This window comes from Borostomias antarcticus (genome assembly GCF_949987555.1).
Source record: "Borostomias antarcticus genome assembly, chromosome: 8".
Taxonomy (NCBI): Eukaryota; Metazoa; Chordata; class Actinopteri; order Stomiiformes; family Stomiidae; genus Borostomias; species Borostomias antarcticus.
The window spans coordinates 23,758,156-23,778,155 of record NC_140241.1 but is presented as its reverse complement, the minus strand read 5'-3'; the positions used below and the strand labels follow the sequence as shown (position 1 = coordinate 23,778,155).

Below are 20,000 nucleotides of genomic sequence, written 5' to 3'. Positions count from 1 at the left end.
CAGAGGTTCCAGCGGTTCCTTTGGAGAGACGTGTACTGCTGTGCTTCTTCATGGTCGGTACGAGCCGCTGCGTCTCCCTCTCAATACTGCTAACCAGCAGCTAGCAGGCTGGAAAGGATGGATTGATCGCATGTGCGTGTGTGTCTGGGTCTGTGTGCATGAATGATTGAGTGTGTGTGTGTTTATGTGTGTGTGTATACAGTTTATGTGTATGTTTGTGTATGAGTCTGCATGCATGCATGCATGCGTGTGTGTGTGTGTTTGTTTGTTTGTTTGTGTGTGATAGGGCTCTTGGCGTTGGTTCAGACATGCAGCGTGTGTTTGATCACACACACTCCTTCCAGCCATCAGAGCCGCTGGTTCTGGACCGGCCCAAAACAACACAGCATCAGCCAGGAATACAGAACCTCTCAGCAAGGTCCCTGGAAGGACCCAGTATGTCACTCCAGAGAGTGGGTTGACTGTGTGTGTGTGTGTGTGTGTGTGTGTATGTGTGTGTGTGTATGTGTGTGTACCGTACAGAGATGGTCTCTGTCTTAGATACTGTGCTCTGTATTCCCATGGGAATAACACTCACATCTTAATCTTAGACCAGCGACTCAACACAGCCTTCATGATGACCCCCCCCGGCCCCTCGGTACCCCCCTCACATACACACACACACACACACACACACACACACACACACACACACACACACACAACCACACACACACACACACATACACTCTCAGACACACACACACACACACACACATACACTCTCAGACACACACACACATACACACACACACTCTCAGACACACACACACACACACACACTCTCAGACACACATTCACACACACAGTGACACACACACTCTGGCAGAAACACTGTTGTTGAATACAAATCTCCCTCTTACAAACAACCACACACACACTCTTAAACAGACACGCACAACCACACACAACCACACACACACACAAAAACACACACTCAGAGACAGATATGCGTCTTCGAATACAAAATCTCTCTCTTACATTTGATCCCTTTTCTCCCGGCGGTCCAGGCAGGCCCATCTCGCCTCGATCCCCCTGAAAACACACACACACACACACACACACACACACACACACACACACACACACACACACACACACACACACACACACACACACACACAGAGAACAGTTGGTTCATTCAGACAGGTATAAATACACACAAGCATAAGTAAACAGAAACCAACCAGACCAGACCAGGATGAGAGTTCAGAGTTCAGAGTTCAGGGGTCTCACCTTCTCTCCTGCCAGTCCCGTCTCTCCTACAGGCCCGATGAAGCCCACCAGACCCTGAGGGAACACATACCCCGAGTTTGTGAGGAGGTAGTTACTGTCGGTATGGACAGAACAGTACAGCGCCTCGACAAGGCTGCTTATGGCTGTATGACTGTGAAGCAGAGTTTGGTGTTTGTTGTATATATTTCGCCACGCTATGCTTTGCGGTCCACGCCTGTGTACTCTAGGTGTTCCGGGAGCAGATCCTCACCCTTTCACCCATGGTTCCGACGTTTCCCGTGACCCCGGTCTCTCCCTGAAGGAACAGAGGACGTTAACGGGCGCTACGGGCGAGAACAAGATCAGACAAGCGATGTGTGTTGAGGTCCGTTAGGTCCATGTCTCCTCACCTTCACCCCTTCAGGACCCATTTTCCCAGGGAATCCCTTCCTGCCGACTCTGCCCTGAACGGAAGACACGAAACATGATTACCTTCATCAGCCGTACACCCGATGAACACTGTAAAACTCAAGCCAATAACGATGAATACTGACATACTGTACGGACATGACCGGCCGGCCAGTAGCCCAGGTAACACAGTAATAATAACAGGAGAACAGTTTGGCAGTCGGCGCGAGGGTTCTGTCGGTTTCGAGTCTGTCTGTGTCCTTCCCAGGGTTAAGAACAGGCTAAGTGCTTTAATACATCAGTTACTCTGGGTCAGCGATGCACTGTGTCCAAGTCCCAGAGACCCCAATGGCTCTCGATGACTCAAACATCCCATAGTTTCACGGCCACTCCAGAAACCTCTTCACGGGCCATCTCCACGGTAATTCACTCAGAGGCTGTTAATATTAATATGGCTTCGGTGAAGTATTTATATAAACTTGGTCGTCCTGAGCTGACCGCAGCGGCTGGTTTTCTGACTCCCAGACCAGGGATTTAGATTTATATCTGTGTTCATGTTAGCCACTCAGCACAGCGAAGAGTGGCGGTGGATGCGACAGAGAGAGAGAGAGAGAGAGAGAGAGAGAGAGAGGGGGGGGAGGTGGGATGGGATAGTGGGGTGAAGATTGGGAGGAGAGCTCTATGGCTACTGGCCAGGGATCGCTCAGAAGTCTGAGCACTGGCCAAACATTACTTCCCACTGGAGAGAGGGAGGGAGCTATGAAAGATAGAAAATGAATTGAGATAAACAAAGACATAGGAGAAAGATGTGAAGCTTGAAGATGGAATGCTATGATAACGGTGATTAATGAATCTATTAATAAAATAGAACATAGCAATGATCGCCTCCTGGTGGCCAAACACGGGTAATGCATTATCTGCTCCTGCGTCGCGGCTGGTCAAGACCGCGTTGCGACACAAACTACAGTTACAGCGCTACAACATGACCACAAAACTTACTAACTCTTTTCACATGAGTCTACTGTATCTGAGAGTCTGGCCCCTCTCTGTTCAGCCTGTTTCATGAGTCTGTCTGATAGCCTGGTCCCCCTCTGTTCAGCCTGTTTCATGAGTCTGTCTGATAGCCTGGTCCCCCTCTGTTCAGCTTGTTTCGTAACCAAGCAGTAAGCGCTGATGGGCTGTTGACAGCAAGCCAGTGTTCAGCACTTCTAACAGTTGAATGTGAATTAGGTATTCACAACACAGAGCATGACTGTGGCTTACTCTGCTGGTCACCACACCATATAGCATGCTAGTGGTTTTAGCATCATGTTACTCTGCTGGTCACCACACCACATAGCATGCTAGTGGTTTTAGCATCATGTTACTCTGCTGGTCACCACATAGCATGCTAGTGGTTTTAGCATCATGTTACTCTGCTGGCCATCAATGCAAAGAGCATGCTAATGGCTTTAGCATCATAACATTAGCGGCTTCAGTGTCATCTTACTCTGCCTCTACAAGCACGTTAACTTAGCAAGTTAAACAAACCCTAAAAGCCTGGGGAGAGGGCCAGTCTGGACAGTGTCTGGGTTGGGATAGGGACACCTGCCAATGCCTGCCTCTGCTACACAGAGGGGTAAACAGAAATGTAAACAGAAAAAGGTGAAACGGGAACATGCATGCATGCATGCACCCAAAGAGCAGTGCCTTGCAAGATGCCTGGCTCCTTTCTTGGGCAAGCCTGCTATCCGCAGATCGATCATAGTCAGTTTATGTATATGGCCGAGGCTGCATAATATCGAACCGTTGAGTTTCGATTTGTAGCCAAGGCTTCTGATATGTACATACGCACAGACCCACGCATGCAGGTAATAATTCCATTTGAAGTGAGTAAGAAGTGAGTGTGTGTGTGTGTGTGTGCGTGTGTGTGTGTGTAACAGAAGCCAGAGTGGGCCAGTCTGAGATAAAGACTTCCGTCTAAATGAAAACCAGACCTTCAGATTGATCCCTGCTATCGCCTCTCCTCACTTCCTCAAACAATGTCTTTTAGCAATCAGTACTCTCCTCACTTCCTCAAACAATGTCTTTAACCAATCAGTATGCTCCTTACCTTCCCTCAAAACATCTGTACCCAATCAGTATTCTCCTCACCTACCCCCAAACAATGTCAGTTTACCAACTTTAGCCCTCCTCTCTCTTCCCCCCAAAACGTCTTCATCCAATCAGAACTCACCTCCAGTCCTGTCGGCCCTGGCGGTCCGAGCGGGCCCTCCTCTCCCTGGAAACAGTGATGATGTCATCATTAGCGTTGGTGGTTAATAGAAGTGGAACACAGATCTAGACACGGAGATTGCTGCTGCTGCTGCTTGTTCTTCTCACAGCTGCCTGCAGTCCATAGTGAAGGTGTACAGTGGAGTAGGAGAATAACACCGACGTGCATAGAGAGGGTCTATGGTCTATGGAGAAATCCTAGGGCTCTACTGTATCAAGGTAGTAGGGTTTACAGTAGCATACTAGGGTGTGGGCTGTGTGGTGCGTAGTGCAAGCCTGAGGCAGTATTGTAGACTGCTGTTGGCAGAACACAGTGGGGGGGCTATTAGAGAAGGGTAGTAGTGTGGGTTGGGTTGTACGGTACCTCTAGACCAGGTACCCCTCTCGGTCCTGGTAACCCTCTCGTTCCGATCTTCCCCTGGAGGAGCACGGAACATCTTTAACAACAGGTAACACACACACACACACATACACACACACACACACACATGCAAACACACACACACAAACACACACACACACACAAACACACACACACACACACACACACACACACTCATGGTGTGTGAATGGAGCAGACCGTAGCGGGGCTGCAATAAAAGGCGGTTCCCCTCACCTTTGGTCCCTCAAGGCCGTTCTCTCCAGGGGGGCCCATGTCGCCAGGGAAACCCTGCGTTGTGGAGTATAAACAACTAAAGTTTATGTTGATACAGCATTTTTTGGACTGTTTGATACAGAATAGTTATTGATACTCAAATGTGTGCGTGTGTGTGGCATGTGTGTGTGTGTGTGTGTGTATGCGTGTATCTGGATGCTGACCTCAGCGCCTGGAGGACCAGGTGTCCCATCAGGGCCTCTCTCTCCTTGTCTGCCCTGAAAAAGAGGGGGTGAGGGGTTGGGGGGGTCAGGGGGGGGAAACTTCAGTCATGTCATCAAACCAGAGCATCACACTGGAGACTAGCCAAAACTGGACAACAGAGGGGTAAGAGGCTTGGTCAGCTCACCGCTGGTCCTGGCTTCCCCCGGGACCCTGGTAACCCCGGAACTCCCTGGATGCCCTGTCGGTCACACAGAACAAAGACCTTCAGCCTCGCACGGCCGATACAATGGCACCAAGGGGAGCACAGTCGGTCGCAAGGAGCTCTAGCCATCGAGCTCTGGACATATACAGTCGACAGGAACTCTAATCATGTACTTCTACATGAGGTCTAACCTTGTACGATATATGAGCTCTAACCATGTAACTGTATATAAGCTCTAACCATGTACTATGGACTCTAACCATGTACTGTGTATAAGCTCTAAGTATGTCTATGGGGTCTAACCATGTACTACTCTGAGCTCTAACTATATACTGTATGAGCTCTAGCCAGGTACTATATATGAGCTCTAACCATGGAGCCTTGTGAGACCACCCTGATCTAGCGAGCTCAAATTCAGCTTCACTCCGCAGATCAATCTGGACTTCTCCCCTATCTCCAACAATGGGGATCAGGATGGTCTCACGTGGCTACTTACCAACCATGGACTATATATTATGAGTCCTAACCGTGTACTTCTATATGAGCCCTGACCATGTACCGTCTATGGCAGCAGGCCCAGACATATGCATGCTCTGGTCAGGATCCCTGGTGTCTAGTTAGACCAGTCTGTACTCTGGGATATGAAAGGTGGGGGTCTGGGAGGGAGAGGGGTTCTGACAGAGAGAGCGATACAGACAGGCAGCTTTTACATAAGAGTTTTCCATAAGCTGCAGGACTCATCTGGGTTAATTATTCTCCTGGGAGAATGTAGGACTCTAGGACTCAGATACATGCATGTGTTAATGTGTTAATGTTCAAGTGTGTATGTATATTATGCTAATGTGTATGTTCATGTGTGTGTTTTCATGTGTGTGTATGTGTTCTTGTGTATGTTAATGTGTGTGTATGAGTTCATGTGTATGTTCATGTGTGTGTAGGAGTTCATATGTATGTTCATGTGTGTGTATGTGTACATGTGTATGTTCATGTGTGTGTATGAGTTCATGTGTATGTTCATGTGTGTGTATGTGTTCATGTGTATGTTCATGCGTGTGTATGAGTTCATGTGTATGTTCATGTGTGTGTGTGTGTGTATGAGTTCATGTGTATGTTCATGTGTGTGTGTTCATGTGTGTGTTCATGTGTGTGTGTGTGTTCATGTGTATGTTCATGTGTGTGTGTGTGTGTGTGTGTGTGTGTGTGTTCATGTGTATGTTCAAGTGTGTGTATGTGTTCATGTCTATGGCCAAGTGTGTGTATGTGTTCATGTGTGTGTATATGCTCATGTGTATGTCCATGTGTGTGTGTGTGTGTGTGTGTGTGTGTATGTTCATGTGTGTGCAATGTGTGTGTGTGTGTGTGTGTGTCTGGGGGGGGGTTACCTTGTCTCCCTGGAAACCAATCTCCCCCTGCTCGCCTGGAAGACCACCTTCACCCTGATGATAGAGAGAGAGAGAGAGAGAGAGAGAGAGAGAGGAAAGGGTGAGCCGAAAGCAAGAGAGAGAGAGAGAGAGAGAGAGAGAGAGAGAGAGAGAAAGAGAGAGAAACACCATCAGGAAAGGTGAAAAGTTTCCTTTGCCTCTGTAGCTGAAAATCAGTATTTTCAACAGACAATACTCATTATGGCTTGGTGCAGATAAGCATTCACACGCTCCATTTCATCAAGTCACACATCAGAACAGATACTGTAGTGACTAAAACATGAGCTGGTGGCTTTCATGCTGCGATGATCTGTGAATGTATGGATGGCTGATATTCCATCCATCCATCCATCCATCCATCCATCCATCCATCCATCCATCCATCCAACCATCCATCCATCTGCTACTCCATACTGTACATTGATACACTATATGGACAAAAGTATTGGGACACCTACACATTACACCTACAGGAGCTTTTATGACATCCCATTCTAAATTCATAGGCATTGATATGGAGTTGGTCCCCCCTTTGCAGCTATAACAACTTCCACTCTTTTGGGAAGGCTTTCTACAAGATTTTGTCTGTGGGAATTTTTGCCCATTCATCCAGAAGAGCATTTGTGAGGTCAGACACTGATGTTGGACGAGAGGGCCTAGCTCGCAATCTCCGTTCTAGTTCATTCCAAAGGTGTTCGATGGGGTTGAGGTCAGGGCTCTGTGCGGACCAGTCAAGTTCTTCCACACCAACCTCACCCAACCATGCCTTTATGGACCTTGCTTTGTGCACTGGGGCACAGTCATGCTGGAACAGAAAAGGGCCTTCCCCAAACTGTTCCCACAAAGTTGGTAGCACAGAATTGTCCAAAATGTCTTGGTAAGCTGAAGCATTAACATTTCCCTTCACTGGAACTAAGGGGCCTAGGCCAACCCCAGAAAAACACCCCAGACCATCATCCCTCCTCCTCCAAACTTTACAGTTGTCATAATGCAGTCAGGCAGGTAACGTTCTCCTGGCATTCGTCAAACCCAGACTCATCCATCAGACTGCCAGAGAGAGAAGCGTGATTCATCACTCCACAGAACACGTTTCCACTGCTCCAGAGTCCAGTGGCGGCGTGCTGTACACCACTCCATCTGACGCTTGGCATTGCGCTCGATGATGCAAGACCCTCTCTTCCAACATCAGCGTCTGACCTCACAAATGCTCTTCTGGATGAATGGGCAACAATTCCCACAGACACACTCCAAAATCTCGTAGAAAGCCTTCCCAGAAAATTGGAAGTTACAACTGCAAAGTTACAACTGCAAATGGGATGTCATAACAGCTCCTGAAGGTATAATGTGTAGGTGGCCCAATACTTGTGTCCATATGGTGTATGTTACTCCCTCTATCGATCTGTTCCTCCATCTATCTCACCATCGGCATGGGAGACCACGCCACAAGCCAGTGTTGAAGAGATGGCTGCTCTCTGGTGTGTTTAAAGCTACATTATACAACGGTTAGTTCTGGTTCTTGAATCTGATTGGCTGGAAGCCGTGTTAAAATACTTTGTAACACACACCTGGGACCGCATATCATTCCATTTTCAGTATTAACGCGGCTCCCATTTGATCCAATGCATTGTAGTTGTTGTTGCTTGGCCACCCTTTTGTTAGGGGGACTATTTTGCTCGGCGGAATTGAGGGAATGATGCTTCGTTTTGAATAAATGTTAATATTTTACATTGCTGTGTGTTTATTTTACACCAATAGCTGTAGTAACCGTTGTATAAAAGCAATAAACCACGAGAGGCCGTGTGTTATAGTGATTTTATAACAGCCGCTTCGCGTCGTGCCTAACAACGCCCCCTAGCTGTTATAAAATCACTATAACACACGGCCTCTCGTGGTTTATTGCTTAACTATGTAAGGACCCGTTTTTGCTCAAGAGTTCCCTCTGGGCAAATCTTACACAAAAGTAGCTTTAAGACTGGAGAAGGAGAATAGAAGCTCCTCTACACTAACTGAACTCTGGTCTTAAGAGAGGCAGACACAGACACAGTTCATGGGCCCCTACAAGCTGTCAGGTCACAACACATGCCTTTATGGTGACAAGATGCAACACTCCTATTGGAGGATTCACTGTTTTGACCAATGGGAGCTGTTGATGCTAGCATGCAGGGAGTGCATATTGTAACATGCAGCTCAGACACAGGCCAATAAGGGGAATATTCAGATCACCTTATCACCTTTCAGTCCTGGCGCTCCTGGGTTTCCTGCCACCCCCTGAAATACACCCACACACACGTCAGGACAGGAAGTCACAAATGTAAAGACAGGAAGTCACACAGTACAGGGTTAGGACATGGGTCTTCATATAATATCATAACACCATCGTTTCTTTCACCTGTCCATAGAGGAAATGACCAGCATATCTGTGATTTGGTCCATATTTTGGGCTGTTTTAAAATGTTAGTCAACAAACTCACTCTATTCACATACATGTATATTGCTGAGTTATCCATGTTATTCATATTATCAAGTATTACAGCTGTGCCATTTACACACCCACCCCAAATACACCACCTAAAACTCATTACTGTTAGACATAACATGCAGTCCAGTCGGAAAGCCGTTCAGTGGACCTTCCCATGGGACACACACACACACACACACACACACACACACACACACACACACACACACACACACACACACACACACACACACCTGCCTCGGCCTTTAAGGGCCTGGCTGCAGTGGTTTCCTGTCGCGTGACTCTTGTGCGTTGGGGAAAACGCCCCCAGGACAACAGAAGCTTATTCTAGCGCTGGTTTCCCAAACATAATTTCCCAGAAGCACACTAGCGCTACACTGGTAGGGCTATACAGACGCTGTGAGAGCTCCTCTGTCGGTGACTAGTGTATTGGAAAATGGCAACAGGGTCTCTGAATGAGTGTGTGTGTGTGTGTGTGTGTATTTGGGTGTTTGTATGGGTGTATGTGTGTGTGTGTGTGTGTGTGTATTTGGGTGTTTGTATGGGTGTACTGTATATGTGTGTGTGCGTGTGTGTGTGTGTGTATTTGGGTGTTTTGTATGGGTGTACTGTATATGTGTGTGTATTTGGGTGTTAGGTGTGTGTGTGTGTAATTACCTTCAGTCCATTGGGTCCTGGTGGGCCCATCTCACCGACAGGTCCCATGTCACCCTGCCACCAGGAGAGAGGACACACACAGCCATATTACACAATGACATTACACAACACACACACAGGCCAATCATGCAGTTTATCATTTCATCAAACAGCAATCCAATACCGTTACCATGCTTTTTAGCTTATCTCCTCTTCGTCATGTTGGACGCAGAATAATGCGTGATAATAATATCCAGCAGCCACTAGGTTCAAAACTGAACTGAGCCCAGCAATCCTGGGCCAAGAATTTAGAGGCAGACTCAGTTTCATAAAATTATTGCAGTGATTTTAATGAAGACAAGACTTCAAGTATATCTGGAAACACCCCTGCCATCTCCAAAGGGAGAGAAGGCTCCTACATGCATACACACACACACACACACACACACACACACACACACACACACACACACGGCTAGAATACAAGCCTGGCCTTATCAGAGCCAAAGTACTCTAAGCTAAACTGACCACTGTGTTTCTTCTGAGCCCAGAACATCAAAGCAGTGTTTACCAAACAGCCTACAGGATACCTCTCAAACTTCCCTTACACCCCCCCCCCCACAACTACAGGGTGGGCTTGGCACACATCATGAATCCCTGTGTGTTTGTGTGAGGAAAAGAGAGAGTGAGTGTCAGTGTGTGTGTGTGTGTGTGTGTGTGTGTGCGTGCGTGCGCGTGTGTGTATTCAGCTACACCTGGGTGCTGGATGTTTACTCTGAGTTCCTACATAGATACAGGATACCGTTTTTCGGCTGCCTCACCAGAGCCCCTCCCTCGCCTGTCTCTTCACAGTGTGTCACTTACAGTACTTCCTACTTCCTGACCCCCAAAAAAGGCCTGCTTCCTGTCTCCCTGCTTCCTGTCTCCCTGCCCTGTAGGCCCTTGGCCTGGACCAACCTCCAATCCCCACAGGGCGGAGTGAATCACCCCAGCTCCCTCTGGACCCAGCTCAGTAGCACACTGAACGATGACTGATGATGACAGGGCTGAGCTACCGAGGGATGGATGGACGGAGGCATGGACAAGGACATAGAGAATAACCCCCTCGGTCCTTTGAAGGCACAGCCTGACCTGTCTGTCTGTCTGTCTGTCTGTCTGTCTGTCTGTTGGTCTGTCGCTGTGTTTATCTGTCTGTCTGTCTGTCTGTCTGTCTGTCTGTCTGTCTGTCTGTCGCTGTGTTTATCTCTCTGTCTGTCTGTCTGTCTGTCTGTCTGTCTGTCTGTCTGTCTGTCTGTCTGTCTGTTGGTCTGTCGCTGTGTTTATCTGTCTGTCTGTCTGTCTGTCTGTCTGTCTGTCTGTCTGTCTGTCTGTCGCTGTGTTTATCTCTCTGTCTGTCTGTGTGACTGTCACTGTGACTGACTGTCCATCTCTCTGTCGGTCTGTCTGTCTGTCTGTCTGTCTGTCTGTCTGTCTGTCTGTCTGTATGGTGGCTGTTTGTTAGTGTATTTATAAACCCAGAGAGGTGTGTGTTTGTGTTCTTGGGTGTGTGTGTGCTTGCGTGTGTGTGTCACATTGTGTGTCCAGGATTAGAGGTTGGCTGCATTTGTGAATGTGTGTGCACTGCATGTTTGTGAGTATGTTTTATCTGTGTGTGTGTGTGTGTGTGTGTGTATGTGTGTGTGTGTGTGTGTGTGTGTGTGTCCAGCCAGGATCAGATGGATGGTGTGGACAGGGCCCAGAGCAGAGCTGTAATCAGAGCAGCCTCCAGCCTTCCAATTACCCACCCCGGGGTGGCCCAGAATAGACAGGGAGGACCAGGCGGGACGAGAGAGGGACACGTATAATCACACACCACTCTGCGGCCCAGAGGATGTGTGTGTGTGTGTGTGTGTGTGTGTGCGCAGGCATGGCGGGCGGGGCCATTAAAGGGGAGGGGCCTCCAGCTCTTTAACAGAGCTAAATTAGAGAGAGGGGGCCCTGGTTAGGAAGGATGATTGACAGGTGCACGCTGCCGGGTGGACCATTTATAGATCCCCGCGCCAGTGTCGGGGAAGGGGAGGGACTTCCTGTCTCTGGGTGTAATGGAGGCCCGGTGTGGAAACACAAACACAAACACGCACACACCCACAGATGTGGATGTATAAAATACAGTACATAAAAGCACAATTTTATACTCACAATAAGTCCAAGAACTCCGGCAGGACCAGGGGCTCCCAGCTTGCCCTGCAAGAAGAGAGAGAGAGAGAGAGAGAGAGAGAGGAGAGAGAGAGGGGAGGGGGGGGGTCTGAGAGCTTGCTGGGGATATTGGCTCTTTTTTAAACAAACATGCTCAGAAGAGAGGCTCAGTGTTCAGTGAAGCCTATGAGGGGGGATAGTGTGTGTGTGTGTGTGTGTGTGATTGAGAGAGAGAGAGAGAGAGAGAGAGAGAGACAGGGCTACTGAGATGAAGGGAGACTTGCTATAGCTCCCCTCTCCCCCAGACACAGAGCGCAGGATGGAGGAACAGAGATGGAGGTAGAAGGGCCCTGAGGAGGGCAGAGAGACGGAGAGAGGGGAAGAGAGGAGGGGACATCTCTCCCCTACTCCGTTAAATCCCTGAATGGAGGCGAGGACAGAGGAGAGCATGTCCCCTGCTGTGTCTGCTTGGCCTTGAAGAGAAGGAGTCAACTAGAAATAGGACTAAAACAGTATCATTCTGGCTCGTCCTTGGATCGCAACACACCGAGGATTATGTAGATTATCAGAGGGAGACTGAAACCTCAGCTAAACTCAGACCAGCTAGATTAGAGGTTTGTGTGTGTGTGTGTGTGTGTGTGTGGGTGTGTGCGTGGTGAGTCCGTGTATAACATCTATCATCCTCCTCAACCACCTAACCAGAGCAACATGACAAGAAGAGATGCTACTCACAGTAGTTAGAATGTGGTTGTCTGTGTGTGCTTGTGTACTGTGTGTTTGTGTGTGTGTGCATGCGCGCGTGTGTATTTCACTGTATTTCAAAGTGCCAATGGTTCTGTTTATGAGTTTGTTTTTGTTTGGTGTTCATATCCAGTTCTGTGTCTTTATTGTGACAGCATTTTTCTCTGACTGGTGGGGAACGTTTGGCAAGTGTGTGTGCGCGTGTTTGCGCCAGCACGCGCGTATGTGTGTGTGTGTGTGTGTGTGTGTGTGTGTATGTGTGTAGCTTGGCGCTCCCACATCACCTAAGTGGTGACTGGAAAACAGCTTCCTCCGCGCCAAGTCAAACAGCTCAGGCTTTTCTCTTAGCTTTGCAGGTTTTGAAACGGCGGGCCAGTTAAAATGATCAACACCGCGGAGAGGAAGAGACGCTCGGCAGTAAAGACGCTCCGGAAGCCTAAAAAACGTCCGTCAATAAAGGAGCCGGGGGCGGAGCCGGCAGAATCCTCGCCGTGGTCACGCATGGTTTTCCCATCAGCCCACTAGCGTCACGTTCCAAATTCCCAGCATGTAAAACGCTAGGAGACTGTGTATGTACGTGTGTGCGCTTGCGTGTGTGTGTGTGTGTGTCCTGGACTCGTGCATGTTGCGGTCAGTGCTAAGTGCTCTTAAAGTTTGCACTCCATTATGGGGTGAGAGGGAGACTAATGGAAACGAGGGATGGACGGTGCCCGGTCTGACCCACACTGTGGAGGGAAGCAACATCCAGCAGACACCATGGAGACCTCGTCTGTAAGACTGAGAGCTAAAGGGTAAAGGAGGGTTCTGGTATAGAAAGACGTGTGTGTGTGTGTGCGTGTGTGTGGGTTAGGCTTGGATTTAGGGTTAGGGCTAGGGTTCATCATTGTCGTTATCTCTGTTTTTATCTTTGTTTAATCTCTGTATTATTTTATCTCTTTACTCGTCATCACTGTAAATGAGGGCAACCTCGGTGTCCTTTGAGTAAAGGTTATTTTGTGTGTGAGTGTGTGTGTGTGCGCGCGCATGTGTCTGGGTGTGTGTGCGCGCATGAGTGTGTGCGTGTATGTGTGCGCGCATGAGTGTGTGTGTGTGTGTGAGTGGGGTTCACTTACTGGGTCTCCGTCTGGCCCGGGTGGTCCTCTCTCTCCGAAGTCCCCAGGAAACCCCTGAAGAGAAGAGCAGCTTTAAAGTCCTATTGCACATCACCACACACACGCACACACACACACACACACACACACGCGCACACACACACACACACACACACACAAGCACACACACACACACACACACGCGCACACACACACACACACACACACGCGCACACACACACACACACACACGCGCACACACACACACACACGTGCACACACACACACACAAATACACACACGCGCGCACACACAGCTAAATTGTCCATTTTCTTTGCACAATGAAATGATACATTTGTTTTGTAGGCCTGAGTAGTATTACTGTTGCATTTACTGCTAAGACCCACAATCACATTTTTGATCCATTATTATCTAGAAAATGTGCCAAATTAATATTTAGTCTTTATTGTTCTGCATTATTAGGGGTGTAACAATATATCGTGCCACAATATATCGTGATACAAAAGCGTGACAATACGTATCGTCGAGGTGAAAAACAATATTGTGATATGTTTATTGTATATCAGTGAAGGCCCCTACACAACGCTGGTAACTGTCTAGGCCATTCATTCAGAGCTCACCAAAATAACTAATAGGACTACTATCCTATAGCCACCAAAGAAATTTGGTGGCTTAGCCATGATATTACAACAGTTAAGCTCTAAATTCAAAGTGGAGTGGAGTAGAAATGTGGAGAAATGCACTATTGGTGTGAACAGCAGCGCTACTGCAACGCTTCACACCTGCCCTTAGTGTATCGTATCGTATCGTTATCGTCAACCCAATATCGTGTATCGTATTGTATCGTGTGATTAGTGTATTGTTACACCCATATGCATTATACTATAATGTTTTATTCCCCAAGATGGAAACTTTTTTGTTCAGAAGCTACAGTAACACTTAGGCCATATCATACCACAAGGTCACTGAACAGTGACAGTGCACACCTTTTCATACTATTTAAACAAAAATGTACTTTAATCTTATTTTCATTAACCTTTATTTAACCGGGTCTATACCCATTGAGATTAAAATCTCTTTTTCAAGAGCTGCCTGGCCAGGAATGGCGGCAGTACAAACAGTTTCATACAGTAGCCTAGGCTACACAGATTAAAACATTAGGGGGCCAGCGCCCCCACCCGTGAAAAAATGCCCCGCCCCGCCCAGACAGCCACTCTGCCACAACGCGCCCGCAAACAAACCACCCCACATTCAATTAGGCTACTCACAGTAAAATAATTGTACAGTCGTTACATACCACTTTTACAGTTAAATATAACATACAAAACAAAGCAATCTAAAATATGTATAAATTAGGAACATAACGACCCAATTATGGTCATTAAAACCTTTAGCATAACGGGTATGTAGCCTAACTGCTGATGACTGTTTAGTGGCAGTGGTTTCTAAATACAGCACAGCCTGGCGACCGAGTAGACATTCAGCACCAGTTAGCTAGCCTTAAAACGAATGGCTAATCTGAGCTATACTAGCCACAGCCTCCATACACACGCACACACAGACACTCTGCTACTGGCACAGGGGCTAAACTAACCCATTCAGGAACACTTAGCATAATGGAGGCTTCTGGCTGCTGCTTTCTTCCCTCAGCATTGTTTTAGCATGCTACAGTAATTAGCTAGCTAGCAGGGACGTGCCTGACTATACTTAGGGGTTGTAGAAAGGCTGCTGAGTTGTGGCAGGCTATAATCTCCTAGCAGCACAGGCCTGCTGGGCTCTTCTGGGATTCATACTGTCACTTCAATCTTAGTCATTTATTTTACAGGGAGCTGTTGATGTACAATAACTCAGTCTCTCCGGTGATTGAGGCTAATGCCAAAGTACAGATAGCAGCTACACACTGTACAGTGCAAACACAGTATTTCAAGGCACAGCTTTTAGACTTTACATGTTCTACATAGGCTGTGCGGTCTTTGAAGATGTCAGTGACTGAGTGCAGACGAGCAGAGTTGCGGCACCCTGGCAATCTCGAACCCACGTAGACCTACGCCACCAAGGCATTCTCGAACACGCCGGCCAAGCGACGCCTCGCCGCAACTTTACACAACGCCATTTGTAGGCTACATCGCCAGGAAATTAGCTGGGAAAGCCAGCCGCCAGGATGAGCCAGGGGAGAGATTCTTCTTTCGGGGGCATTATTCCCAACTCAGAATCGCTGAGACCGCAGATCGTGTTCCACATAGACGCAGGGAGGGAAACACGAGTCCGCAGGAATCAGACTGCGGTCAATTTCTGCCCAATGATAAATCATACAGGCTAATGACTGCCATATGTCAGTGGAACAAAATGTGGAAAAGCGCCGGGCGCTCCGCTGGCCAAAAACGCGACTCGGAGAGGGCGGCGCCGCTTTGAACACACATGCTTTAAGCCAAGTCATTAAGCGCCCGACTGCGTTTGAATGATGTCAGGTAGCCCTTTTCTTGGGTCATTGTGTCTGCAGAATCAGATTGGATTACTCTGGAGGGGTGTTCACTGTCAGTCTGGTTACCGCGGAGACATGTACAGTATGGAGACTAGCAGCCACCAACACACATAGGCTACAGTATCACCACTGGCCAAGTTGAACTGAGGACTCCACCGATCTCCACTGTAGCATAACACTGTACAGGGCTGACTGGCCATCGCTGACCTTGCAGAGGCTCGGTCATTGGTAGGCCTACGTGTTCATTTATAAAGCTATCCTGGGTAAACTCCCGGCCTACATCTGCTCCCTGACTGCACAGAGACCTGTCAGAAGTTACAGTCTGAGATCTCATGATGTGATCCTGTTGTCTGTGCCGAGCGCCAGGAGTGAACTGGGAAAGAAGCCTTTTATGTGCTCTGCTCCTCTTCACCGCAATAACCTTCAAAAAGATCTGAAGCTAATGGAACTGGTCTCTCTGCCTGCTTTTAAAGCACTCACAAGCTCTCTTTGTTAAATGCTTCCGTTGGCTCGTGTCAATGTTCTTGGGTATTTTCATTTGTACACTTTGTAATCTCTGTTACTATTGTTGTTTTTTTATTGGGGTTTTTGTCTGTAACTTTTTATGCTGCTATTTTGGCCAGGTCTCCCTTGTAAACGAGAGCTTTGATCTCAATGGGACCACCTGGTAAAATAAAGGTTACACAAAAAATAAAATCAGATGGCACATTAGGAGTGGTGCCTCAACCAATCAGACAGCAGAGGATTACTGCTCAAAACAAAGTCCGGCCAATCAGTGTGGCCCAGAACCTCTGAGAGCGCAGGCTGTCAGCACCAAGTCCTTGATGGGCAGTGAAACTTTCATAACTTGACCTTCAAAGCGAATCTCTCAAATTGACATCGATCCATGCTTTCCATATTGTGAGTTCCAAGAAAGTCCTGGGTGGGATGGAGGAGAGAGGGGGAGGGGGTGGAGGAGAGGGGGTGAGGGGGGTGGAGGAGAGTGGGTGAGGGGGGTGGAGGAGAGGGGTGAGGGGGGTGGAGGAGAGGGGGTGAGGGGGGTGGAGGAGAGGGGGTGTGAGGGGGGGTGGAGGAGAGGGGGTGAGGGGGGTGGAGGAGAGTGGGTGAGGGGGGTGGAGGAGAGGGGTGAGGGGGGTGGAGGAGAGGGGGTGAGGGGGGTGGAGGAGAGGGGGTGAGGGGGGTGGAGGAGAGGGGGTGAGGGGGGTGGAGGAGAGGGGGTGTGAGGGGGGGTGGAGGAGAGGGGGTGAGGGGGGTGGAGGAGAGAGGGGGTGAGGGGGGTGGAGAGGGGGTGAGGGGGGTGGAGGAGAGGGGGTGAGGAGGGGGGAGGAGAGGGGGGAGGGGGTGGAGGAGAGGGGTGGGGGGGTGGAGGAGGGGGTGAGGGGGGTGGAGGAGAGGGGGAGGACGGAACGCTATAAGAAGGGAGGGAGGTGAAGGGAGGGACAGAGAACGAGGGAGGAAGGCAGTAGGGAGAGAGCGGATCTCTCCGGAGTCTTGCTGTGATCCTGCCAGAGTTTCCGGTGTTTTCCACCCAGAAGCCCAGCTATGACATGACTACCCTGTCTCCGCTGGACCTCAGCCAGTAACCACGGTGACCCCTCTGTGTGTGTATGTACAGGCATGTGTGTGTGTTTGAGTGTGTATATGTGTGTTTGAGTGAGTGTGTGTGTGTGTTTGCTTGGATGACTGTGTGCTTGATCTGCACTGGATCATGGCCAGTAGCTACGTAATACCAGCTCCGGTTCCAGTTCTAGGTTCAGTGTTCTGGGGCTGAGATCCCCCTGCCGGATGCATGCTTCTGTAGGCCTGTCCAGGGGAGGGGGGAGGCCTGTCCAAGGGAGACCGTCTCAGGGTCATGTCCCATGCAGACAAGGTGGTTTGACGGCTCGCCGAACTACGCGAACTAGCATAGCCAGCAGGAGGGAGGTCACGATCGTTGGAGAGGAAGACAAACTGTTGAAGACTCCGAATTAGCATTAAAAGCTGTGTTTCTGTAAATGTTATGTAAATGTTACATTGAATGATTTTAATGCCTATGTTTAGTATCATTTGATGGCTGTTTTATGAGTGGTATGTTAAGGATAGAGTTGTTTGGTTTGGTTTTATGTGTTAAGCAAACAGACCAAGTGCTAAAGTATTTTCCTTTGATCCTAAAGCATGTTGATTGTCTTATCACCGTGGGGTACAGGATCCAGAGGTGTCTGTTAGTTGTAACCGTTTTATTAGTACTGCTTACTCACATGTGGCCAGGGGGCGTGTCCTCCTGTTTGATCACGGTCTTTAACGTTTCAGGTCGGGCGGTATAGAGCCCGGTCTACACTTCTATACTGAGATCGTGACAACATGTGTGGGTTTTGCTTCCCTGGTTATTTCGCTGACACAATCATATTTGTTCTCTCTTTATTAGAACCTAAAGCAGTGTGTGTGTGTGTGTCTGTCAGTGAGCAGAGAATCTGTGGAGAAGCAGAGGAGGGGTGGGGGGTGGGCAGTTAACCAGGCCCCCCAGTGCATGTTGGGTAGGCCGCCCAGAGGGAGACTAATGAAGGACCGGAGTTACTGAGTCTCTCTACTGTAGGTCCCTAGGGAATAGACAGTCCTTAAGTGGCTGTACAGTGAGGGGATGAATGAACACACACACACATACACACACACACACACACACACACAGACATGAAAGCACATACTCACACACACACACGAAAGCACATACGCGCGTGCACACACACACACACACACTCACACACAGAAAAAACATACTCACAAACATGCAGTGCACACACATACACACATGCATCCAACCTCTAATCCTGGACACACAATGTGACACACACACACACACACACAACTTTCCCAAACAAACAACGCTCGCACGCTCCGTCCGCTGCTCATCTATGCAGACACATGCCTGCTGCAGACATTCCTCCTAACCGTCTGGACCTCAACGAAGACCTCTGCATGCTGGAGATGGCAGCTCTCGTGTGTTGAGCCTATTCGTGCGTAAATGACTTATTCACTTAACTCCCAATAGCCCACAGCGGCAGCATGATCTCAGCAGAATCGGGGTGGCATAGCCTTCTACGAAACGGTCTGACAAACTGTCTCGGCGCGCGGTGCGTTTTCACAAACACGCGTACACACGGAGCCCGCGGCCATCTCTCCGAATGACGTCGCCCTGCCCGGCGGACCCCAGTGGCGTTCTCGCTCTCCGGCATGCGACTTTTCTTAGGACATCCACCCAGCCCCACATGTGCAGCGAGACAACCCCGGAGAGTACAACCCCCTGTCGCCCATCGTCCTGTTAACTATGGAAATAATGAAGGCATGAGTGTGGAATGACGCAAATGCAGACCTTATAAACCTTCACATGTGTGAGTGAGTGTGTGTGTGTGTGTGTGTGTGTGTTTGAGAGAGAGAGAGAGCGAGAGAGTGTGGGGCCCGCGTTTTGCACCGAAGACCCTGAAGGAATCCCAGATATAAAGCAGAGCTGGAAACTGGGCTGGAACCAGGAGCCCATCTCTCACTGACACAAGGTGCTGAACCTCCAGAGATGGAGAATTTGGAGAAGTTTACCCAGAGCAATGTTAGGAGAACGTCCAGCCCACGCCTTATACAGGCCTTATACAGGCTTTATACAGGCATTATACAGGCTTTATACATGGGATTTATACAGTCAGCACATCTGTCCCTGCTGTCCATCACATACCTCCACCACACCTCCCAATGCATTTCATAACAGTATAAATAGAAATGATTATCTATAAAGTATGTTGAGACAAAACTTTACCGGCCTACCCATCTTGCCCTTCTTGCCTGGTTCTCCAGGAATGCCCTGAGAAAAGAAGAGATGACCAAAGAGAAAGAGGAGGAGGAGGAAGGAGAGAGACAGAGAGAGAGAGAGAGAGAGAGAGAGAGAGAGAGAGAGACAGAAAGTGGACAGATGGGTAGAAATACAAAACAGAGAGGAAAGAACATGTCATTTCAACGATGCTTAAAGACCATAACACAGTGCACATGTACAGT

The 20,000-nt window shown here is 48.7% G+C and overlaps 1 protein-coding gene across 1 annotated transcript in view; it reads right to left on the bottom strand.

The window, feature by feature from the left end:
- Nucleotides 1–20,000, bottom strand: part of LOC311312586 (uncharacterized protein) — a gene marked incomplete at its 3' end in the record, with an annotated part of 99,701 nt that overhangs the window by 18,100 nt on the left and 61,601 nt on the right. The window contains exons 12-26 of the mRNA XM_084442546.1: nt 19,765–19,809; nt 13,502–13,555; nt 11,652–11,696; nt 9,495–9,548; nt 8,582–8,626; nt 6,320–6,373; nt 4,920–4,973; nt 4,735–4,788; nt 4,532–4,585; nt 4,280–4,333; nt 3,878–3,922; nt 1,665–1,718; nt 1,526–1,570; nt 1,276–1,329; nt 1,021–1,074 (exon numbers count right to left, since the gene is read on the bottom strand). Coding sequence (XP_084298672.1) covers nt 1,021–1,074; nt 1,276–1,329; nt 1,526–1,570; nt 1,665–1,718; nt 3,878–3,922; nt 4,280–4,333; nt 4,532–4,585; nt 4,735–4,788; nt 4,920–4,973; nt 6,320–6,373; nt 8,582–8,626; nt 9,495–9,548; nt 11,652–11,696; nt 13,502–13,555; nt 19,765–19,809 — 765 coding nt within the window. The remainder of the gene's footprint in view (nt 1–1,020; nt 1,075–1,275; nt 1,330–1,525; nt 1,571–1,664; nt 1,719–3,877; nt 3,923–4,279; nt 4,334–4,531; nt 4,586–4,734; nt 4,789–4,919; nt 4,974–6,319; nt 6,374–8,581; nt 8,627–9,494; nt 9,549–11,651; nt 11,697–13,501; nt 13,556–19,764; nt 19,810–20,000) is intronic.